The 26,199-nt window shown below is 39.5% G+C and overlaps 1 protein-coding gene across 1 annotated transcript; it reads right to left on the bottom strand.

Moving 5' to 3' along the window:
* Window positions 1–4,531: 4,531 nt before the first annotated feature.
* Window positions 4,532–25,476, bottom strand: LOC110741187 (olfactory receptor 9I1-like). Its single transcript, XM_021925719.2, is given in 2 exon segments — window positions 4,532–14,141; window positions 14,143–25,476. Coding segments are annotated over 2 exon segments (1,026 nt in total). The 5' UTR covers window positions 15,042–25,476; the 3' UTR covers window positions 4,532–14,014.
* Window positions 25,477–26,199: the final 723 nt, after the last annotated feature.

Below are 26,199 nucleotides of genomic sequence, written 5' to 3'. Positions count from 1 at the left end.
TTCATGAATTGACTCATGGTTGGCTGCCTGCAAGAAGAGTGAGATCTATTAAAGCTTTCTCAATCCCTCCAAGCTACCATCAATCTAATGACTAATTTTTTTTAACTTCTGTAATTCTGTGAGCTGATGCTGGGTGGCTTCTGTATCTTCCCATATGAGGAAGTCCTAGACAAGAATTTGTTTCTATTTGCTTGCTCTCTACAAAAGCCTGCAAGAAGCAACAATACTCTCAACATCCTGATATTTAGCCAAGATCCCTAACCTCTCCATTTCTGGAGGTATGTGATCTGAGTCTCAGATAATAACAGGTGATGGTAATTCACCAATTTCTTTGCCAGGACATGCCAAGAGACAGTTTCAGGATGGGGAGGTCCCCACTGTTCCCATCATTGTCTCAGATGACAACACATTTTTTTTTTCTGAAGGCCTGATTTTACACATTACTCCTGATACATCTGATTTTTATATTAGTCAAGATATTTGGATGCAAGTGTCAGAAACCAACCCAAGTGACTCTAAGATGTTTAAAAGGGACTTATTATAAGGACTGGAAAGAATCTCACATAACCCACCAGCAAAAAAGCAGCCAAGTTAAGAAAGCTCTACTTGTTCGTGAAGAGCTATCAGGAACCTAGGGAGTGTTCCTTCCTCGCCTCTCATTTCTGCTTCTCTCTGCACATTAGCCTCACGTTTCTCTATGCCTGAAGAATTGATTCCTTTGCAACCCAATCCACATGACAGAATGTGGCTAACCACAGTTCCCAATTCTATATAGTACAAGTCCAGCCCGTTAGAAAGACCAGTCTTTCACAGTTCCAATTCCAAATTCTCGCAGAAGGGTCTCAAACTAGCCCACCTTGGGTCAGGTGGCCTCCCCTGTTTCAGTGAACTATAGCCTGGAAGATGGAACCACCTTGGTTCCCATTTATTTCCTTTGGCTATGATGTATCCACTGCTGAGAGTAGAGGCATTCAAGAGACTATGGTAAGGATTGGTAGTCTCTTCAAAGATACATGATAGAGCAAGGACATGGACACTTGCTGTATAATGGACATGATTAGGACTAATAGCCCACATCTTTTAAAACTCTTCCTATGAAAAATATGAAAAAAAAAAACAAAACAGCAGACCTAGGCAGCTATGTTTATATCACATGACCCAGACCTTATTTGAATGTACAGCGGACAATCTGCCCAATAGTGTGGCTGACCTGTTCACCCAAGTTCATTCTCTGGAGAATTTTAACCAAAAATCACAAGTACCATGGTCAGTTTGGTGGTGAGAACTTGAACTGACTAGTCATGTATGTTTGTGGGCTAGTGGCCAGGTTGAGGCCCCATAGAAACAAAGAAAGTTGATTTAAAGGGGGACAGAAATAATCAGAGCGAAGCAGAGCTGAGCTGGACCATGACACCCCAGAGACATGAGAATGAAGCTTTGGTTCCCAGTAGCTCCTGGAGTCTAGTTCCCATGAGGCCTCACAGCAGTTCAGCTTCCTTATCCTTGAAATTGCCTACTTTAGCTTTACCAAAAAAAAAACAAAAAAAAACCAAAAAAAAAACCTCTCACTCTACTGAGCTAGCTTGAATAGATTTCTATTTGCCATAGCCAACAATCCCTGACTAAGAGAGCCTGAGAAGGTGTCAAATAAAGAGTGAAGCCTGAGGAGTGGGAGAAAGTCTCATCTGCCATTTAGCTGAAGTGCTCAGAAAAGCGTCAGCTAATGCACCTCCCTGTTCACGTCTGCTTCTCCAGTTTTCAGAAAATGAAGTTCTCAGAGCTCTTTAAAAACATTCCATCTGTATTTCAAGCCTCATTAGGAAAAGACCTGCTGGTAGAGGCTGCTAGTCATTGAAACAGCAATATATACAATTCTTTCTGAACAGGATGGGCTATCCTCACTTGGCTTACAGGTCATCAAACTGAACTTAAAGCTTGATGTGTAGCGTTAAGCAGAGGCTACCTCAACCACTCCATAATCCTTCCTTCTTTCCTTCCTCTTTCTTTCTGTCTTGTCCTTCCTTCTTTTTTTTCTTCCTTCTTTCCTTTTTCTCAGGTGTTGTTTTTACTACTAGAGGATAAGGATTTAATGATGAGCAAAAGAGACACAGCCCTTGCCTTCATGATGTTTACAATCCAATTGGGGAAATAGACTGTTATTGAATATTAATCACTGAAAAATGTAAAATTACATTTGTGTTAAGTGCTACAGAGGGGAGATTCTATGAGAAGCTATGAGAAATAAAAAGAGGTTCATAGACCCCATCAGGGAAGGCCTGGGAAGATCACTGAGCAAGTAAGCTGAGATCTGAATGTCAGTAGGAACGACCCTGGTAGGAAAGTGAGTAGAGGCTGTGGAGTGGCCTGAGCAGACCCTGGACAGTATGGAATTAGCCATACTCATGTATTTGAGTGACTGGAAGGAGCCTTTAAGCCAAGGCAGGGCTAAGGAGAGTATGGTACCAGGCAAGCCTAGCAGTTGGTTGGGGCTGGATTACTTAGAACCTTACAGGCCAGGTTCAGGATTTTGGTCTTCAATCTAAGACCAACTGAAACTATATGCTACAAGGCATCAGGTTGACTCCCAGGTTATTAAGAAAAATGCCTTATTATCTTATTTAAAAGTTCAAACTTTACTGCTCTCTATCATCCACACCCTTTCCCTAGCTCTCATGTGCTAATTGTTTATTAAACTATTCTGCAACTGAAACTGCAAAATGTAAAGTCTAAGTCTAGCAAAGGGCTCTACTATCCAGGAAAAGAGCCAAAAATTATCAAATGTATGGATAGATATACAAAGTGACAGAGAAAGAGAGAGCAGAAAGAGAGAGTATAGATCAATACACAGAAGAAGTCTCAGGGAATTTTGTCTCCAATATATCCGTGAGATATTACAACGTTGTTCTGTTGGTTAAATAATGTGTTTATTATCATAAAGAAAATAGATCTTTAATCCATATGGCCATATGTAAAATACCTATACAATTACAGTCATACGAGATGTAATTTTTTCTAAGTATTTTAAGACCTCACTAACCAAGAAAACCATTTTGAATTAGGGAAAAGATACAATTACAGAACTCCTATTTTGTTACCTACACATTGGCTTTTAATTTGAACTACTAACAGTACTTTTGAAACTACCTTCTACCCTGTTTTAATGAGTGGACACAAGGACTGTCCCATTCAAGGTAGCAGCAGATCACACTGTCTCCTGGTTGTGTGTGGCATTCTTCTTCCCACTATACAGGCTGCGGGGTTGGGGACAGGCTTGTACTTTGTGTTTTGTTAAATTTCTAGACTTTATAAATCAAGATGAAGCATCAAGGAATGCACAAAAGAAAGGCAAGACTGGCCAGGCCCAGTGGCTCATGCCTATAATACCAGCACTTTGGGAGGCCGAGGTGGGCGGATCACCTGAAGTCAGGAGTTCAAAACCAGTCTGGCCAACATGGCGAAAGCCCACATCTACTAAAAATACAAAAAGTAACAGGGTGCAGTGGTGGGTGCCTGTAATCCCAGCTACTCGGGAGGCTGAGGCAGGAGAATCCTTTAACCAGGGAGACAGAGGTTGCAGTGAGCTGAGATTGCGCCACTGCACTCCAGTCTGGGCAAAAGAGCAAGATTCTGTCTCAAAAAAAAAAAAAAAAAGAAAAGAAAAGAAAAAGAAAAGGCAAGACTTGGCCATTTCATATGCCAAAATTGTAAAAAAAAAAAATGCTAAAACAAATTATCCTGCTATAATTAAAAAAGAATTTGCCATAACAAATCCTAGTCTTCACACTTGTGTCTGAGTTGATATTCTGTCACCTCCCAACATCCTTGGAAAGCAGGTGATGTTATTATACCTATTCCACTGTTAAGCAAACTGAGGCTCAGAATGACTGTGCCACTTATTCAATATCTCACAGGAATAATGGGGGCAGCATCAAATCTGAGTCTGTCTGACTCCCAGTTCGTACTGCTGGAAGAAGACCCACGTTAAAGACACTATCTTGGATCTTTTGTGGAAAGCAGGGCCAGGACCAGGGTAAGACAAGCGAAGTGCAAAATTTAAGGAGATTCTCACTTTCAGGTACTGACCCTGCACTTGCATGACTCAGAGAGTGAGCACTTCCTTAAAAGTAAGTACTAAACCACACAATCTTCAAGGAACCTGTGTGGTTCATTTTCTGTATCAACTTGGCTGGGCTACAGTGCCCAGTTATTGAACCAAACACCAGCCTAAGCATTGCCATCAAGGTATTTTTCTCTGTTATGATTAACATTTAAATCAGTTGACTTTGAGTAAAGCAGAGTACTCTTTGTAATGTGGGTCTGCCTCATCCTGTAAGTTGAAGAACTTAAGGGAAAAGACTCACAAAAAATAATGAATTCTTCCTCCACATAACTTAAGACTGAGAACTACAACATCATCTCTTCTCTGAGCCTTCTACCTGCCACCTGCTCTGCAAATTTCAGACTTGCCAGCCCCCACTATCATATGAGCCAAATTCTCTAAAATAATTCTAGATAGATAGGTAGACAGGTAGGTAGGTAGGCAGGAAGGTAGGTAGAAATATAAATGCTATCTATAGATAAAAATATATTTTCTATTGTTTCTTTAGAGAACCTGGCTGATAAAGTACCTTAAAATCACTATCATCTAAGCAACAAAAAGCAAGTACCTAACAGCTCACCCTGATAGAAGAGCCCAGTGTAGTGGGAGGTGAACTTCACAATGGCTGAATGCTGCTCTACAGACAAACTGCCAATATTCAATCCTAGCTCAGCTGCTGGCTATGTTATGTGACCTTGGAAAACTTTCTTTTTAAATGTTTACTGATACATAATAATTGTACACATGAATGGGGTACATGTGTTATTTTGGTATATGCATACAATGTGTAATGATCAAATCAGTGTAATTATAATATTCATCACCTCAAATATTTGTCATTTCTTTGTGTTGGGAATGTTTCAGATCTTCTCTTCTAGCTATTTTGAAATGTATGGTTAATTTTTGTTAACTATAGTCACACTACTGCACTAAACGAAGGAAAACCATCTCTCTTGGACTGTACATTCAACCCTCTCCAACAATAGTTATAAAGATGCAACAAAATAATGTTGGATTGGGAAACAGTAACAATTCCCATTCCTTTTCAACTCTCTGACCTTCATCACAGAACAACAACAACAAAAAAAATCCATGGCACTATTTTTATTGCTAAGCCAAAACACTTCATCTTATTAGTGGATAAGGGAGCCTGCAGAAGACCTTGTGTCTCCAGGCCACTGGGCTAAGAGTAGAGTTCTCAGAGTCTTAATTTCCTTTTATGCACAAGGGAGTTTCAGTTTAAAGTTGCTTTCCTTCCTCCTTCTCCTCCTCTTTCTCCTCCTCCTTCCCTTCCTCTTTCTCCTCCTCCTCCTCCTTCTTCTTCTCTCTCGCTCTCTCCCTCTCTGTCTCTCCATTGTCACTTCTTTAAACACTACTTCCTAGCCTTTTCTCTCCTCTTAAGACTTGTTTATGTGACGCTCATCATCTATTATTACCAACAATTAATATTTATTGGCATAAAATGATGATAAGTTGTGCAGAGCAGAGTAATTCCAGAGACAACCTTCCTTCCCTCAAATCCTAATTCTTCCTCCATCCAATCTGCTCTTCTCATATGCTGAGTCATAGTCTAGTGATATAGCGACACTATTAATATTCTCTTACATTTATATAGCTCAGGAAATCAGAAAGCCAAGGTTAGAGAAGTTTTGAAAGCTCATATAGTCCAGAAACTGTGCCACTTTCTATATACAATTCCACTTTTATCTGTGATGGAGATTGCAAACTGCTGGGCCGAAAGAGAAATCCAGACATCAAATCGGGATTTTAAAACAAACCCAAGTTTTAAAAAATCAATAAACTTTCCATTTTTTAAAATTCGTTTTCAAATTTCTCTTGAAAAACAAAATGCAGATTTCTTGCAATACGTGGCATCTCTTGGTTAGAGCTGAGAGGTCATTGCTCCTATGGAGCATGACCCACCCTTTCCTATTGAATTATCCTGAGTCCTTATCACTCATTTGCTTGGCTCCTGATGTTTGAATCTTCCACAACAGTCCCCAAGAAAACATCCATCTACACTTGAGCACTCCCAGGGAAAGGGAACTCACCATCTCCAAAGACAACCCATCCTCTCTTTGAACAGTTCCTTCCATAGCTCTTTCTTAAACTCTAAAAGCCAAGGCATCCGTCTCCTTAACACTAAACAAAGGAAGAGATTTCCTCACTGAATTTTTTCCAAAGTAAGCATCCCCAGTGCCTCCTCTAATTTGGTTTCTGGTTCCTTTACCACCTTGGTTTTCATTTTCCGGGCATGCTTTATTCTATTTCTATTTCTTTTAGAGGATAAAATCCAGAAATAAAGGTTTCTTCCTGCTAGATTCAGCTCATCCCTCTATCTTCTAGAATTTTATCATGTACTAATTAAAGAAGAGCTTACTAAGTGCCTACCAGGTGGCAGACTCTGTGCCAGGCGCCAGCATCACTTTGGCAAGCAGCGCAAGCTAAGTGCCTGCCCTCCTGGAGCTCGGATTCCAGAGGGAGACATGTCGCCCAGCAATCTCCCAGAGAAATGGAAACTTGCACTGTCATGTGTGCAAAATAAATTCAAGACGAATCCAAGATGTGAGACATAAAAAATGAAATTGTAGCAAATCTTAAAAAAAGGTAAATAATTTGATTATCTTGGAGAGAAGGCCTTTCTAAAATCAATAGAAAACCTAGAAGCTATAAAAGAAAAAAATGAATAAATCTAACTACATCAAATTTTAACATTTTTGGAAGTTAAAAGCATCATGAGTGAACTCAAAAGGCAAATTTGTGAAAATATTTGCAATACAAATGACAGACAAAGGACTGATTTTCCTAAGGTACAAGTTGCTCTTACAAATCAATCAACAAAGCACATAAAAAATTTACAAAAGAAATACAAATGATGCAAACAAATGAGATGATTCTGAAGCTCATTAATAATCAAACAAATACAAATTAAAATAATGAGATACTTTCCAAGTAAGTATTGGCCATATTTTAAAATGAATGCTCCCGAGTGCTGTCAGATCATAGGGGATCCAGCATTTTCATTCAATGCAAATTGAAACAGCCCTTCTGGAGAGAATTCCGTGATTAGCTTATTTTAAATGTCCTGAATTTCATAAATATGTACAAATATTATCTGTGAATTATAAATAAAGCTTTAAAATAAAATAAACGTTCTGATTCTGCCATTTCATTAGTTTCTATTCTTTATCTTCTCCTCTCACCTATCCCTGAGTCACATCATGGCTTCCAGAACCAGCTGCCACCTGTACTTCCCCGGGTCCTCATACCAATCCTCTTGTAATACCAGTTACAGATCGAGTAGAATCACTACTCAATCTGTAATTTCTGGAACTCAGGACCGCTATTCTCCTGGCCTGAGAGGATTTCCCCATAGCCTGTCAGAGCTCCTGGGAAATGCAACAATGGTCTGGTTAACTCAGCAGTCTCTGTGTCAAGGTTCCTGATAAAGATGCAATCTGAACTGTCTTGGAGTGTCTTTCTACCCCAATTCTCTTACCTACAGTAGATTATTATAACTGGAAAAGAAATTTAAGTACCGAGAGCAACGGGAGAGACTGAGTAACTTTAGAACTAAGGCAGTTATCATTATGCCTGGGGTAATTCTGTGTGCAAGGTTAAAAAAAAAAAAAAAAGGTTGGGGGACTGAAAACTAAGACATAAATTCATAAATTCACTGGCTATATCATCTAGAAATGTCCTTTCTTAGTAAGGACTGGTTGTGTATACATAGTTTTAATGAGCTAATACCCACTAGACCTATGTTTCCCCAGCACTTTTAGTTCACATTCATCCAGCGCTTGCACCCTAACATCTGTGCAGTCCCACAAGCTTTCAACAGAAGAGTTTTACTTTATGTTGTTTGTATTATGAAACAAGAGTCATACCAAAGACAGTTTTTCAAACTGTCATTCACTCTTCTGCAGATTTGGATTTGCCTTCCCTGAGGAACATCCCCTTCCCCAAGTAAACTATGAAAGCAAATGATGCAACACCACCTTCTCAAAAGCAACATTAAGACACAGTTGCTACTTAGCTGTAGTACCTGGGGCAGGGTACCTGGGGTTATTTAACCATCCCAGGCTTCATTTGCCCCACAGGTAAAAAGGAGCCAACAATAGATGAGAAAGAAGAAGGGTGGGCCTGAAAATGAGTATGAGAGCTCTTTTCTGTTAATCCTGAGACTTTTTGTACCACATCTCCTCTCATTGTATTAAGGATCTCAGTAAAAGTTAGTTGAGTGCCTCTTTTCAACAAACGATGCTAGGAAAACTGGATATCCCATGCAAAAGAATAAAGTTGGGTCCTTAACTTGCATGTGGCATACCCATACAAAAAAGAACTAAAAAGGGATAAAATACCTAAACATAAAGGCTAAAATGACAAAACTCTTAGAACAAAACATAGAGGAAAAGCTTCATGACATTGGATGTGGCAAAGATTTTTTAGGTATCATACCAAAAGCACATCTTGTCTTACTAGAAGGTCTTCGGGGCAATAACATGCATGGAGCTGTCATCTCCTGTGATGATGATGCCTTCTTCTAGAATACCTCCTGAAGGACCTGCCTGGGGCTGTTTTAGAGTTAACTTGCTTTCTGTGAGTAGAAGGAATACACTCTAAAATAACAACACATTAGTATATTAACTACATAAACTAGTAACGTCTTCTTTTATTATCATTATCAAGTATTATGTACTGTACATAATTGTATGTGCTATACTTTTATATGGCTGACAGTGCAGTAGGTTTGTTTACACCACCATTACCACGAACATGTGAGTCACGTGTTGTCCTATGATGTTAGGATGTTTACAATGTCCATAGGAGATGGAAATTTTCAGCTCCATTATAACCTCTTGGAACCACCATTGATATGTGATCCATCGTTGATTGAAATATCCTTATATGGTACATGATGACATATAAAGAGCTCACGCAACTCAACAATAAAAAACAAACAATCCAATTTATTTTTATTTTTTGCAGAGGCAGGGTCTCATCATGTTGCCCAGTGGTTGGGGAGGCCAAAGTAGGAGGATCGCTTGAGACCAGGGGTTCTCCCCGAACACTGGAATTATAGGAGTGAGCTACCACACCAGGCCCAAACAACCCAACTTAAATATGAGTAAAGAACTTGAATAGACATTTATCCAAGAAGATACACAAATGGCTAATAAGAACATGAAAAGATGTTCAGCATCACTAGTCATTAGGTAATGCGATTCAAAACCACAATGAAATACTATTTCATGCCCGTTAGAATAGCTATTACCAAAAAAATGGAAAATAAGTGTCGAGCATGTGAAAAACCTAGAACCCTTATATATTGCCAGTGGGAATGCAAAACGGTGCAGCTGCTGTGAAAAACAGTAGGTGGCTCCTCAAAAAGTTAAGCATAGATTTACCGTATGATCCAACAATTCCACTTTTAAGTAGTATATACTATGCAAAATAATAGGAAACAGGGACTTGAACAAATCTTTGTTCACCCACGTTTATAGCAACATTATTCACAATAGCCAAAATATAGAAACTACCCAAGTGTCCACCAACAGATTAACGGATAAACAAAATATGGTCTATCCACGCAACAGACTATTATTGATTTATAAAAAGCAATGGAGTTCTGATATTTGCTACGAATTGCATGAACCTTGAGAACATTATGCTAAATGAAAGAAGCCAGACACAGAAACCCAAATATTATATGATTCCACCTTTATGAAGTACTTAGAAGAAGCAAATCCGTAGAAACAGAACTAGAATGGTGATTGCAGGGGGCAGAGGGAAATGGGGAGTTCATGGGTACAGAGTTTCAGTTTGGGATGATGAAAAACTTCTGGAGAGGGATAGTGGTGATGGTTGCAAGACAATACGAATGTACTTAATGCCACCAAATTGTGTACTTACATGGTTAAAATGGTAAATTTTTTTAACCATATAAGTTTCAATATTACGTGTATTTTATTGCCAAAGAAGCTTTTAAACAATCAAGAGGGAATTTTTTAAGTTAGTTAAGTGCCAACTATGTGCGAAGTCCTAAGCCACACACCAGGGATACAGTGAGGAGCAGAGTGCCCAGCTCCTCAATAAAGAGATAATTTATTGAATTAATGAATGAAATATTTTAGGCTCTGTCTATATATAAAACAACAGATGTCAACAGGCTATTTTTACAATGCTTTTTTCAGGGGTTTTAATACCCAAAGAAGCAAATTTAGTAAGGGTAGAATTAGAAAGAGTTTAGATATTCATTCCGTTACAAGATCAAAAGCACTTTTTTGCTGCTCTTGCTGTCATTTTTTATTTTTGTGTTTCACTATTATGTTTTAAATAAGGACAAAGATGTTGAGAAAAAGAAAAAGACACAATGTTCTTTTCAACTATTTTCAGAAAACCTCATGGTTTTTGAAGAAGAGATGAGTGGAAATAGCTGAGCGTGTCTTTCCCAACAGGACCAAAAGGATGAATTGTATAATGTCCATGAAGCATCTTGATCTCCACAAGCGACTTCGCGGATCCACTACAGGGAAGCCGACAGCCTCCTTTCTTTTCAACTTCTGTCGGCTCTCCCCAGTTTCTCTGGTGATTTATCCTCTCCACATTCTCTATCGGTAAGATTCAGGAGAAAATTTAGTTTGAGGTTTGAATTCAGAATCAGGCAAAATGAGATTCAAAAACTAGAGCTGCCTTAACTTCTTTGAACTCCATCACCAGTAAAAACCTTCAAACCAAAAATGCTTCATTTCTTTTTTGCCCTTTAGCCCCATAGCCACCAAAAAGGTATGGGAGATCCATGGGGATGGTGGCATTGGGGCCTGGGCAGCTCTGTTCTTGTAGTCATTTGCACATGGCTTTGATGGCATTTTCCCTTCCCTGTAGTTTACACAAATAGACTTGGAGCAAGGAGGTAAAAAAGAAATCTGGTAAGTATCTCTATCCATCTTGTACTCATCTTCATGACAAAAGAAAAATTGTGTGTGGTTGTTTTTGCTCTTATCTGAAGCATGGTGGCTCCCTCAGACAAAATGCATTCCCATACACAAAAAGTAAATATATATATATATACACACACACTTCTGCCAAAGACCCTAGATTATGTGTTGTATGGTTTATACTCCATCCTTCTACCCTAGACCCATGCCCTCATGCTGATAATCTCATTTATTTAGCTTTATTTGTTTAGCTGATAATCTAGTTTATTTAGCTTAATATATGTGAAAAATACAAATCCATAGTTAAAGTTTTGATGTCGCTCTAAGTGATCAAGAACATAGTACTTTGGCCTTTTGGTGAATTAAATTGGGTCAGTTCAGAGTTTGAGGATCTGCTTTCTTCATCTTTCCAATATCATTGTTGGCAAATTGAGGCCAAAGTATTATAGCTAAAAATGTATAATTCCAAAGTCTAGTTCCTAAAAGAAATACACTCAGAAGTGAGAGGGAAAAAAAGAAAACAATGCCAGAATTCCTGACTGAATTCTATTTCTAAAAGAGTATGTGTAGAGTCTATTTTAAGAATGAGACTTTTTATTTTAAGAATGAAGCCTTTAAATAAGATAAGTGGAAACTCAGTACAGAATCTGACACAAATTAGGTAATGTATGAATGTTTTTATTCATTTATTAATATGTATAATAGCAATACAATATACAGCATTCCTCAGTGCTTTTTACATTAATCAGAAGATAATTGCCTAAAACACACTAAACTTTCATTTTATTTTTATCTACTTGGTGCATACACGAGGCAAATGTATAAACATAAAACAATGCAGATGTATCAAAGATCACTCATTTATAGGCAAAATTGGTTGCCACTCACAAAGTAGAAATTGGGAGGGGTATGAGGTTTTTCCTGCCACTATCAAAATAGCAAACCCCCACTGTCTAGCATTTTGCTCATTTCTTTGTTTTTACATTTGAAGACCTTCCCTGCCTTTAAGCACAGAAGAAGCCCAGTAAGGGGCGGTTTCTTAAGCTCATTAACACAGTCTGGCATATGGTAGGAGGTTAATGGAAACATGCTGACCCCTTAAGAAAGAGTAGTTGATGATCATTTTGATGAAGGGACAAATAGCGTATACCCGTGTCTACCTGAGAAAGGTCACACTTTGTGGAAGGAAAAGTGCACCAACGAAAAGGTGGGCATCACCAAAAACACATTTCCCTAATTTTGCCACTTTGCCAAGAATCAGTCCTAAGCCACCATCAAAGTCATGCACCTGCCAGCTTTCTCTAACATAACATGTGTCCTAGAATGAAGCATACAGTATTGCATGGAAATCAAATGCCATGCACTGGGATGTACCAGCTGTTGTTTCATAGACAAAGTGGTTCTATTTCCCTCCAACTCCACTACCACCAGCCTCCTTTCCACTCATCACACTGCAGCCAAAGGAATCTTTTAAAAATTTGTATCTGACCATTTCACACTCTACTTTTGAAATAAAGTTCACAAGTCCCTAAGCAAATCCGCAAGGCTCTGTAACACAGTTTCTCTGGAATTCACCAGTTGCATCTCACCCTAAGACCCACTCCCTCATGCTACAGCTAATCCCAGTTCCTCAAGGCATCTCATTTCACAGGCCTTTGAATTTGCAACTCTTTCTGTCTAGAAGCGTCTTCACAACCCATGACTATGGCATACTTATTCTCAAAGCCTCTGCTTAAATGTTAATTTCTCTCAGAAGCCTTTTCTGATCACACCAAACTAGGCTGGCACCCAATTACACAGCCTAATAACACCCTGTGCTTCTTCTTTTGTTTCACTTTGCAAAATTGTAAAAAATAATTAATTAATTAACCGTGCAATGGTTGAATATCTATGTCCCAAGTTCTAATCTCCATACTGAAGGAAGCATATCTATCTTATTACTCTAAACTTAATATTCGATACATAGTAGATATAATATATACTTAATATATTCTAAACTTAATATTTGATACATAGTAGATAGATTATATTTGCTGAATTGATGAATAAAATTGTGAAGTCTCCATGGAGATATTTCCCAGGTAATATTTCTAGCAGATGAGGAAGTCATTAAAAAGTGGCAGTCAGATTCATTGTTATCTGTCTTCTGACAATAGAGTAAATGTCCTAGAGGAGATGAAAGTAGATAATGGTTTTCATTATTGGAGAATAGGAAATAACTTGAGTTAATTGAGGCAGATGGTCCATGAACAATGCTTCAGAAATAAAATAGAGCTTCTGACCTTTGGTGATCAAGAAATATTACAAAGTTATATATGGGACTCACTTCAGCCCTACATCAAGATCAAATTGTTTCCAATAATTAATGCAAATCATTACATCCTTCTTTTTTCCAGTGTCTGAGTCCTCTATGCCATCTTGGGAAGCAGGCTAACACACCTCCTTTTTTCCATGACAAATCCTAAACTGGGTATGACTGAATGTTAAGAAAAGTTTTCTTTCATCAAGGCTGATATCCACACTACAATCCACAATCAAAAATGTGACTGCCCCTTACTAGGTAAACAATGAGTTACAGTTTTGTAATCATGTTAGGCACAAAAATGATCTTAATAGAAGAAAATCCAAATAGCTGAGAAAATGCTCCACAATATGCAGGATGATAAGAAAAAAATCCATATTTTATAGCATGTTACTATCTACAAAGCCTTTTGGCATTCCCTCTCTCTTGATCCTGGCTGAAGATCTCTTGACCTTTACCCATAGCAAGGCAGAAATTCTACTGACGAGAAAACTGAAGTGGATCATTTCTGGCTCTAGGTCATAGAGCCAATAAAGAAAGTACTGGAACCCAAATCTAACTTTTTCTCCCTCAATATGTCTTCGTAATTATGAGATCTGGTTCATGTGTTAAGAGGACGAGACAAAAGCCCAGAGTAAGATTTGCAGAAACTTCTGGATTGACGGAGCTCAAGAGTTACTCTGTTTGGGAAACCCTCATCCTATTGAAAACTTTCTTCAGAGCCTCCTTCACGTCTTTGTTTCTCAAGCTGTAGATCATTGGATTTAGCATGGGGATGACCACAGTGTAAAATATTGACACAATCTTCCTCAAGCGATTTGCCCATGTCGCCTTTCAGGTATATGAATATGAGTGTTCCAAAGAAAAGAGTCACTGCAGTCATGTGAGAAGCACAGGTGGAGAAGGTCTTGGCTTTGCCATCTGCTGTACGAATCTTCAGAATAGCCTGAATGATGAACAAGTATGACGTAAGAATCACTGAAATGCTGGTTGTGATGACCAGAAAAGCTAAGAGGTAGATTACCCATTCCCATGGCCTGGTTTCACTACAGGCAAGCTTCAGCAGGGGTGGGAGGTCAGAGAAAAAGAAGTCTACATAGTTGGATTTACAGAAGGAGATAGAGAAGGTGCAGTCAGTGCGGATCACAGAATTGACTATGGCACCAGCATATGCCCCAGCCACCAGCCCCAGGTGGGTCTGTGGTGTCATAGCTATGGCATAGAGGAGAGGGTTACACACAGCCACGTAGCAGTCATAAGCCATCACAGCCAAAAGGAAACACTCAGTGCTGGCACAGAGTGTGAAAAAGAAGAATTGGCTGGCACAGCGCTCATAGGTGATGACCATCTTATCAGTTCCCAAAGTCTCAAGAAACTGAGGAACAATAACAGAAGAGTAGCAAATGTCCAGGAAGGAAAGATGACTGAGGAAGAAGTACATGGGATTCTGGAGCCGAGGGTCAGTCTGAATTAGCACAATCATGCCCAGGTTGCCCACCATGGTGATGAGAAAAACGACCAGAAACACAAAGAAAAGACCTATCTGCAGCTCTGCCTGCAACCGGAACCCCATCAGAACAAATTCTGTCACCATGGTGCCATTCTCTGCCATGAAGCCAATGTTATCCACTGAAATTAAAAAATAATAATGATAACGTCTCATCGAAGATAAATTAAGGCAGTAGTGGCTTGACTTGATCATTGCTCAGTAATTATAATAATCTTTTAGATTTGTAAAGCACTTTACATTTTCACAAACTTTATTTTACTTGATCCTTCAGAAATCCTTCGAAGCACATATTGTTTTTATTTTTGTTTTATTTTATTTGTTAAGTTCCGGGCTACATGTGCAGGATGTGCCAGCTTGTTACATAGGTAAATGTGTGTCATGGTGGTTTGCTGCACCTATCAATCCATCACCTAGGTATTAAGCCCAGCATACAGTAGCGTTTTTTCCTAATGCCCTCCTCACCTCTCGCCCTCCCTCAACAGGCCCCAGTATGTGTTGTTCCCCTCCCTGTGTCCATGTGTTCTCCTTGTTCAGCTCCCACTTATAAGTAAGAACATGCAGTATTTGGTTTTCTGTTCCTGTGTGAAACACATATTGTTAATCCCATTTTTGACAGAAGAATATGAGGGTCAGGGAAGTGAGGTGACCCAGATTTCACAATTGGTAAATAGGCAAAGCCTAGGTTAGACCTCAATTCCTGAGGCACTTCCAAAACTTCTGACAGGTCCCAAATTGGAAACCTTAATCAGCCTCACGTGGAAGAAGAAAGCACTTTGTTGAAGAAACCCTAGTGGTGTAGTATAAAAGACACGGGCTTTGAAATAAGGTGTAGGTTTGAATACCTTCAGACCTTGAGCAAGTTAAGTAACCTTTCTGAACTTCAGCCTCCTTCTTTGTTAAATGAGGATTACAATGCCCAAATTATAATATTATTGTGAAGGATATAATTTCCATAGTATGTTAACATGGTCTGACACACATTTAGAATTATTTTTTCTAAATTTTGAGATGAGTGACATGCTCTTAGGTTCATATACATTCTAGAATCATAAGTCCATAGCCACCTGCAGTTCCAGCATCAACTCCACCTTTCTTTAGGGTTGTTTCTGATGTGCATATATGCACAATGGATTTGTATGCTAGACAGTGAGTCATAAAGAACAAGCACTGTCAGGACCTCTATAGCCCATTGCCTGCCAAGTCGCCTCTTCCTCTCTGTTCCTGCCAAGCAGCATGGCCTGGTTTCCAAGTTCTCCTCTTATTCCAAAGGATCTGTCCTAGTTTTTTTAATGCCACGTCATTATCAATCAGTGAGATACATGAATCAAGCTATTCCAGAATTAGCCTGCAAAACTCATTAAGAGACAAAGCCAGCACACTGAGTTTTGAATTCTAATACAGATGGGGTTCTTGCCAGGTGTTGGGAAAATACTCTCTGTGCCTTTGAACACTGATAATTTAGAGTAATGAACATAGTGAATGTGGACTTCATAGGTGATTCTTGTCCTCTTTCCATCTTTGAAACAAAAACTGAATTTGAAAAAGATCTCATAGGACTTTAGATAAATAATAAAGTAAAACCTTGATCAATGTTTGGCAAAAGCTGATCTAATTTTTGAGTAATGTTCAGCATCTGGTGGGAGTTTTTTCCCCCACTAAAGTCTTCATAGGCTAAATATTTAGGTTGTTTTTCTACACTTAAGGCCAAATCTTATCCTGATCTTCTCCCAAAACAATGATTCGCCATGTTCTTAAGAGGAGTTCATGTAAATCATCCTGGCCAAAGGAAAAAAGAGGCTATATTCATCTATTTATTTAATAAGAATCTACTGAGAACTTACTGTGTAGCAGGTCCTTTTCTAGTTACTTGGAACAAAACAAAGGTTCCTGCCTTCATGCTTATTCTAGTGGAGCCTGGCATATATAATATATGTTCAAAAAAGAAAAAATATATTCTTCTACCATGATAGAAGTTAATAAGTGCTGTGAAAAAAAATGCTACAGAGTATGAGGAATTAAAAGTATCAAAGTAAGGATAAGGATATTAAGACCATCACAAAGACTCATTGAAAAGGTGACATTTCAGCAGAAATCCTGGGAATCAGGTAACTACACATATGTGCTTGCATACGTCATTTAGCCACAACTAATAGAAAATAAGGACATAAATCACCAGCAGTGGACCACCCTGCTCCGATTACAAAATATATGGAGGTTTTCAGGTCTTTGGGAGACATGTTCCAGGCAACATTGATCAGAAGTGTCAGCCTCCTGATAGCAGAGAGAAGCTCCTAAGATGCTAGAGGCTCGATAATCAACCTAAGATCACCCAGCACAAAGGTAAGGCTGGAATCCCACAGATATACATAGTGGCTAAGAAAACGGGCCCAGAAGACAAAGTTTGTTCCAAACTTAGACTCAGGCATTTCTATTTGTGTGACCTTGTACAAGTTGCTTGACCTCAAGTCTCGGCCTCAACATCTAGACACTGACAATAACAGCTGCACATGCTCCCCTGAACTTAAAACAAAATTTGAAGGGAAAAAACCCTGAATACAAGATTATTCTCCTTTTTATCCAATATTATTTATTTGTGCTAGAGGTTTGCCCCCTTAGTCTTTCTGATGGGCCAGAATTTGATTTTGTTAATATTTCCTTTTTTTTTTTTCATTTTCTGTTTATTTTCTTCCTTTTTCCTTTTACCCTCTTCCTTTCTCCCTTCTTCCCCTTATCTTCCCGGGGCCCCACCCCTGCTTTGTCTTTCTGTCCCCCCTCTTTCTTTAGCTTACTCTATAGTAAATTCAATTTGTTTTGGTTCCTTCTCGTGTCTTAGAAAACATAACACACATTACAGAGGTTGGGGAGTGAAACGAGGACGTGATGGTCAAAGGGTACAAACTTTCACTTAGGAGGAATAAGTTCTTGAAATCTATAGTACAGCATGGTGACTATAGTTATTAATAATGTATATTTCAAATTTGTTAAGAGTACATTTTAAATGTCTCACCACAAAAAATGCTAAGTGAGATGACAGATATGTTAATTAGCTTGCTTAATCATTCCAAATTTTACACATTTATGAAAACATCACATTGTACTGCATAAATATATACAAGTTTTGTTTGTCAATTAAAAATAATAAAAATACATGTATGATTGTTAAAAGAATAATAACAGCACAGCTGTGCTATGAGAAGAAAAAATATAATTTAAATTAATGGAAACAGCATACTCTGCCTACTAACATTCAGATGTTACTTTTTGTACTTTTATTACAGAGTAAGCAATTCATATCCAAAACTATTATAAAAAGTATCTTTCAAACACTAGGTTTTTAAGTTGCTCCCAAATTTAATTTATTTCTACTTCTTTGCTGCCTAAAATAAGACTCAAAGTGGGTAAGCTACTTTCCCAAGACCACGGTCAATAAACGGCACCAGTTCTTCTGGCTCCAAATTCACCATGCTTAACGTTAGCTTACACTACGGTCATCATTTTGGCCCAGGAAGTGGGATGCTCCTGCCCAGCCTCAGGCACCCCCAACTGGGGAAGCACAAATCAGGAGACTCATCTCATTCTACAATTGCTCTAAGAGACACTTTTAGGTTTCTGCCCTGGGAAAGGAGGAGGAAGCATTTTCCTATGGGGAGAGTGACATGGTCAGGGAATAGCAGTTGACTATGATAAGCCAGAGAGAGCATATGATAGGAAGGCTGGAAACAGCACCTGGAGGCCTGGATTCAAGTGTGGGTCCTGCCACTAAAGCAAGTATCTCCCATCTCTTGATGTGCATCCTCATATAAAAAGACGGCACTAACAGACCTCAAATGCTGTATCCTGTTCTATAGCACGACGGTCTCTCTTCTCCTCTTAAAAGTCTAGTGACAGAGGAAAAGAGTATCTATCAATATGAATGACGACATTAAGAAAATATTCACTGTGTGATAAATACTGTTCTAGGTATTCTATACAAACTGCCTCATTTACTTCTCACAATACCCCAACACAGGACATATGTTTACTATCCCTATTTATAGACTGGGAAACGGGCTTGCGAGATTCAGAAACTTGGTTTAGGTAAATTCCTAGGCAGGCATTTGAACTGTGGTCTGTCAGGCTCCAGGGTCATGTACGCAGCCATTGTCTCATGGCTCATGATTACGGAAATGATGAAAGCTATTAATAATGCGCTGGAGTGAGCACCTTTCTGTGCCCAGGACTTTTCTAGTGGCTTTACATATATTATCCTCTTACACTTGGGCAAGGAGGTAAGTAATATAAGTTAAATAAATTTTTTGGCAAATGACCCCAATTCTAAGTTGGAACCACTGCCCATGTTCTCTGTTTTGTAGCATCATTTTTATTTTTCATGTCTTATCTGCAGAGATGGGAGGGTAGAAGAGATACTCAAGGGTCTCATCAGAATCAAACTATAATAAGGAGCCTGCACCCCCTGAGGGCCATCATCTCCAGCACAGATGTAGGTTACAGGACAAAAGTCACGTGAACCAAATCTTGCTTCCGGCTCCTCATTACTGTCTGCTCACCTGTACTTTCCCTTTGCCCAGATCTCACTCCTCATTTTTAATTTACTGTATCTTGCTACATTATGCATTTTTATAAGCCACTTTAAATCTCTTTTGGAAAGAGGTATTGATGAATACATAAATACAAAATAAAATTGCCCATTTGCCAGATGTCAGAATAATCAGCCCTCTCTGCATTAGACCAATAACAGTGTCGCCAGAGGACTTTGCCAAATGGGTTGTGGAAAGACAGTGCACAAACTGTGGTTCAACCTAAATCAGACTGATCTATGGATGACAGAAAAAGACAGATGCTCAAGGGAGAAAATGAAAACACTTAGGGAGGTCTCCAGGTCTATGCTACTACAGCCAGCTCCTGAAGTCTTTGTAAACCAAAATCCCAAAATAATGACCTAGGCTTTCCTTCTGAGACAGTGAAGAGCCTGAAGGGGGACTGGGAGAGGGTGTCTTAACTCACAGTACACTTTAATGTGATCTTTCTAAGCTTCAACTCTGCCCATTTTGCAATGGACAGAGGAATATTTTAAAGACTAAGGCTGCTGCTCAATGACCACTCATCTTCAGAGGAGCTAGAAAGTTTGGTTCTCGCCAAGAACAGTTGCACCTTGCCATGTGATACATCCCCTAAATTCCTAAACTGGTCAAGAATGATTTGTAATTCTAGATAGAACCGCCAGTCAATTTCCCAGTGATTAAGATTAGGGAAAACAAACAGTATCTCCTCAAAATCTCCAGGCAGGGAGATGAACCATGAATCCGTTTGGTCTCAGAGGAAAATATTTGGTCCCAGGCAATTTGGATCAACTGAGTTGCTGGGAAAGTGAATAGAACACTGAAGCAACAGTTTCCTGTTTTGAAAACCTACAAGAATATGAAACTGCTGGGTTTTAAGGATGCACAGGAAGGAAGTGCATCCTTAATGCCATCATGAACCCGCCACACTCCACAGTATTGAGCAATATTAACATTTAACATTCTCAGCAATCTGTGATCTAATTGTTGTTCAGGCACAGAAACATTTCACTTCCAGACAGACCTCCCCTGGTGGACGTCTGTAACTCTGGGTTATCTTTCCCCCACATTAGTTATGTCTGTCCAAGGCCCACAGCCTCATTTTTATATCAGGCAATAGTAAACATACCCAGGATAACCATGGTAGGTTATCCAAAAGCTAAGGGAGAAAGACCTCAAGATTGTCTGCTCTTTGAAATTATTAATGCTCCCCAAAATCTCTACTACACCTCAGAAAACTAATGGGGGTTTCAGGAAACAGAAAGTCCCGCAGATTTTAATAGGCCCCATCTGTCATCTTTGGCCAACGAAAGCACTGGGCTAAGAACCAAAAGGCTACTACGGATCGAACAAGAAAGTGCATGGGAAGATGATTCTAAAAGTGAAAAGTGTTCACTTGCAAGGGGTTTCTGTAAGTGCTCAGAGATCAGCCTGATAATATTACCTACTGCGGGAAATATATAGCCATGGATCTGAAGAGTATTTATATAGTTCAACAAAACTAATCTACTTAGAATCTCCAGGTCAGGTTTAAAGTTATTTAAAAATGGGGAGTCATAAAGGTTGTGCAGTGCACCCAAAGTTATGTAGCTGTGCTCTTGGCTGGAATTATGCAACAAAGACGTATAAAGCTCTGCCTATTTGCTCTGTGCCAGGCACTATTCTGGACACGGTGGATGTAGTGACAAATATATAGAACTAAACAGGCATGGATGACAGTGATTCTCTGCCACTAAAATCAAACTGGTATCATCCGCCTGTGCTGACTTAAAGAGGAAAGAGGGAAAAGGAAAGAGGTACAAGATGCCTTGGCTGCTATTCAATGTGTCGGAGTGGACTTGAGTGGACTCAGATTGTTTAAATGGTGAAAAACTAGAGCAGCTCCTTCCACCCACGTGCTGTCTGTGTTCAGGTAGAGAAGTAGTTCAAGCGAGAGATGAAAATAGAGTCTCTATTGAAGAGCACTCTGTTTCCCTCAAAATCTTGTTGGGAAAAAAACTTTAGTTGGCCATTTTCTAGTTGAATAAAAACTCACAAAGACATAAGAGAAATATTTTCTGGCAATACATTTGCATTGAAAATAGCAGAAAGGCAGAACCAGCATGGTGTCAAGGAGCCCGAATGCTTTGAAGCTCTATCACAGCAGGGTCAAATCCCAGCCAGTTGCCTAAACTCCCTGGATTCCAATTCTTTCATCTGTAAGATGGGTATGATATCACTTAACTCACAGGAGTGCTGGGAGGATGAAATGAGGTGACATATTGAGTGTTCGGCAAAGGTTGCTTCTGTTGCACATAGGGAAGATGTAAATATCCTCTCCCCAAAAACTACAAACTACTTTCATAATCCCGCATTTTGGAACATTATACACCCGTTATTTCATTTAATCTCCATACAACCCATTTTCAGATGAAGAAAGTGAGAATCGAAAGGTCAGTTGACATGTCCAAGTGTCATATGGCTAGGAAGAAAAGCAGCCAGAATCGGGACCTAGACGCTTTCCACCATACCACAAAATCCCTTACCAAGGTGCCATAGGGATATGGATGCCCTGCCTGAAGACGGGAGGTCACAGAGAAAGACATGAAAAGTTGGAATCTTGAGGTTCTTCCTCACTTTGCAATCCTGTAGTAAACATCTAGAAGGGCATATAAAGTCTGGACAAGTGCTGACCCTAAATCTCTTACACTTCTCCTTCCCCAGTGGCTTCTCACTCTGACCCATTTGCTCTCAAGACTGACTGTGCAGTAGACTCTTGGAACTTGGAGTCTGCAGGTCATGGTTCCACTCTCCTGCCTTCCAGAAGATAAAGTAGCATCAGCCCCATCCTAGAGATGAGGCAAGAGAGTCCCTGAGATGAGGAGGGCTTGTCCACATACAAAGAGCCAATGAGAAAGGTTGGGGATGACTAGAGCCCAGGTCTCCCGCAGCCTGGTGAGGTGCTCTCTCTACCATCTGGATGCTCCTCCTTCAGAGTCTTAGCACAGCTGTTCTAATGACCAGAGCTACTCATGCTCTCTGCCTCTCAGACACCGATGGAAGCAGATGAAATTCTCTTCTTTCAAGGGGGATTAGGGAGAAGAGCCTCAATGATGGATATTCCTAAGTAGAACAAGACTTACAAGGCATGAACATGGACATCAGGCCTCCTTAGTTTTCTGGCTGGGGCCCTTCCTTCTTAGAGCTTCTCAGCCAGCCAGCTTCTAAATGAGAGATCTCAATTAAGCTCAGTCAAGCACTTACAGAAAGTAGCTTGATGGACTCTGAACTGCAGGAACCTGAGGCTTCACTGCCACCCAGAGCAGAAATACCCTCTCCAGCATCACTGATGGCTGATCTTGGAGCTAGCAGTGACCCTTTCTGACCAATTACACCTATGGGAACTGAACAATTCCAAAGATGGGGAAATTACTCATCCACAAAGGAGATTGTTCTGTTTCGGAGCTTACCTGTTACTTCTAGCTCTCTCTATAATGTCAGTGGCGTCATGCTGAGTCATTCCCAACACCTGCCAGCATTTTACAAGTTTCTTAGAAATTCAACAAGAGTTGCTGCTTGCCCTTTCCACTTTCTCAATATAACTAACTACGTGTAAATAGCCTCCCCACTTTTCCATGTGGTCTCACCTTTCTATCTCTTCTGATTCTGAAAACAATCACCTGGAGTAGGTATGCGAGGCATTATGAGTTCCATGTTATAGATGAGGAAACCAAGACACAAAGATGCTAAGTGCCTCACTTTACTGCAAGGGAGAAGCAAAAGTATTAAGTGCCAGCACATTGTGCTCCCAGAAAATCACATGTAGCTTTGACCCTACCCTCTAAAAGAAACAAAGAGAAACCCATTTTATGTTAGAGGAAACTGAAGTTCAGGTTATCAAGTACATTTTCAATCTGGACTGTAGTGCATTTTCTCTCTGATCTACTATGGCCATGCTCACCTTCAGCAGGACCAAAAGGTCCTTCCCCAGTCTGGAGGGCTGGGCTGAGCACAGGTAGAATGTGGTGTCTAAGTGGGGCTTTGGAGGCCAAGATAAATAGGCATGTTCAGCACCTGCAGCTCACAGGCCTGGCATGCACAGCAGCTGGATTAATAGGAGCTGGAGCTCTGCCCTATCCTAGGCTGGATCCTTCACTCCAGGAAGGCAATTAGGAGAATTTGCTACTGACTGGGGTTTCTAATCAGTCCTCAGCTTCTAATTAGGCTTCTGCAATGCCCAGAGGAAAGAAATCTTCAGAAAAGGGCCTCTGCAAAGTTTACTTTCTCAATTCCTCCTCACTCAACCTTCATCTCGTCTGGCAGCCTCCTCCATAATCCAGCCTCACCTTGGGGATGAGGGAGATACCTCTGTGTTCTGCTCTCTGAGGAGCTGACATCAACCCAAGGTGACCCTTTCTGGCCAATCTCATTTACAGAGACTGTGCAAAGTCCCAGCAATCTGCTTACTCATTTATTCAGCTAATATTTAATTAGCTATAGATAAAGTACCCACGGCAGTGTCTGGCACATCATATTTTTTCTATCTCTGTTTAACTTATTGAGTCTTCACGACAATTCTATGGGGTAGATACTATTTTTATTCTATGCTACAGGTGAGGAAACTGAGACTCAGAGAGGTGAAGTAACCACTCATGGTCACACAGGTAATAAGAAGAAGAGCTGAGACTGGAACCAGGGGAGACTGGCTCCAGATCCCTTACTCTTAACCACTATCCTGTACTGCCTAGTGTAATTTAGCTGATTGTAAACACAAATTATTTCATATAGAAAATTTGGGCAATGTCAAAGTCTAAAAGAAGAAATTTAAACCATTGAACCATTCCAACAAGCACTGTTAACAGTTGGAGGAAATACACTAGAACAGAGTTATTTAGAACATAAGCTCTGCAAGTAGATTGCTCTACCTTGTGAATTTAAGCGAGTTATATCACTTCTCTATGCTCACTTCCTGGGATGGTCAGAAAATTGAAGATGATACATATAAAACCCTCAGAACTGAACCTAGCATTAGGTTGGTGCAAAAGTAATTGCGGTTTTGCCATTACTTTCAATACTATTAATATCCTTCCAGAATTTTCTTCCCTAGGTATTTACATATTTTTAAAATTGAAATCAAAGTTTATATTGCATTTTTATACTGTTTCCTTAGGGTGAGTTTATAAGAAGAAAAATAACTGTTATAAAGTTTCTCAAGTGGGAGAGGCCTATAACCCACCCTGATACCCTGAAAAGTACTGAGACCTCTCATTGGACAGCTCATGAATGTTGGGGGCATTGAACACCATATCCTGAGACTCCATACCCTAAAAGTCTATGTGACCACAGGAAAAGAAAAAACTAACTCCCAATCTTGATGCAACGCTGGTGAGATTGCCTTCTTCTAATATACCACATGCTGCTGAACAATCTCAAAGGTAGTCAGAAGGCTCAAAACTCTTAGGTAAAGCAGAAACCTCCACAAACAAAAAAATGTTTTATATACATAAAATTATAGAAAACATTGCTATATAATGTTATAAATATTATGTAAAACACTGTGATATATGTCCTTCTAATCTTGACAGAGGCAATTATGACACATTTAATTTAGAAAACTTATTAATAAAGATATATATATTTATTTCTTATCCTTACATGTGATGGAGAAAATTTACATCCGAAAAAATGTATATTCCTCATCCTGCTATTTTGCTATATGTCTAACACTAACAGCCACCACTGATGACACAGTCCCGTCCACCAGCAAGACCCTTCAGTCCTTTATGGTGGTTTCCACACAGGCCAGCTCCCCACTCAGGCCAGCTGAGAATAATTTACATCCCTGAACCTCTGTGGAGGTCTGAGTTTGAATCCCTTACCTCAGGGGAAATTCCCCAGCTTCCTATGTAGATCAGTGGTCCTTCTGAGCTCTAGCCCTGCAGCATTTAAGAGCCAAAATACGTGTATGCACAGGGAGATGTTTATAGCATTCGAACTCCAGGCTCCTCACATCCAAAATATCCTATTGCACCTAAGTAATTTGGGTCACTTTGGTATTTTCAATTTTTTATTATGAAATAACAGTACCATAATTATAGATCTTTATAGATGTTAATAATTATCTCCTTTATAGATGTTAATAATTATATCCTATTATAGATATTAATGATTATAGATATTAATGATTATAGATATTAATGATTTTAATCCTAGGAGTAATTTCCTAGAAATGGAACTATGGGGGAAAAGGGCATTTTTTTTTTTTTGAGACAGTCTTACTCTGTCACCTGGGCTGGGGTGCAGTGGCGTGATCTCAATTCACTGCAACCTTCTGGGTTCAAGCAATTCTCCCGCCCAGCCTCCCAACATAGCAGGCGTGTACCACCACACCTGGCTAATTTTTCTTCTTTTTTTTCTTTTTGGTAATTTTTTAGTAGAGACAGGGTTTCACCATGTAGGCCAGGCTGGTCTTGAACTCCTGGCCTCAAGCAACCCGTCCACCTCGGCCTCCCAAAGTGCTGGGATTACAAGTATAAGCCACCACACCCAGCTGGGAAAAGGGCACTTTTATTTTTAAGGACCTTCACGTGAATTAGCCAACTGATTTCAAGATGCTCCCCAGCACTGCAGCGTAGGAAAGGAACTGTTTGCCATCACTCCCGTTAATAATGAATATTATAATTTTCTTTCAAATATTTGATGATTCCTTAGGCAAAAAGTATCTCATGACTACATTAACTTTTTGTGATTTGTATTGCCTACCTATTATGTTAAATTTTTTCATATATTTAGCCATTTCTATTTCTTTGTAA

Source organism: Papio anubis, chromosome 12, assembly GCF_008728515.1.
Source record: "Papio anubis isolate 15944 chromosome 12, Panubis1.0, whole genome shotgun sequence".
NCBI lineage: Eukaryota > Metazoa > Chordata > Mammalia > Primates > Cercopithecidae > Papio > Papio anubis.
This window is presented reverse-complemented; position numbering and strand designations above follow the sequence as displayed.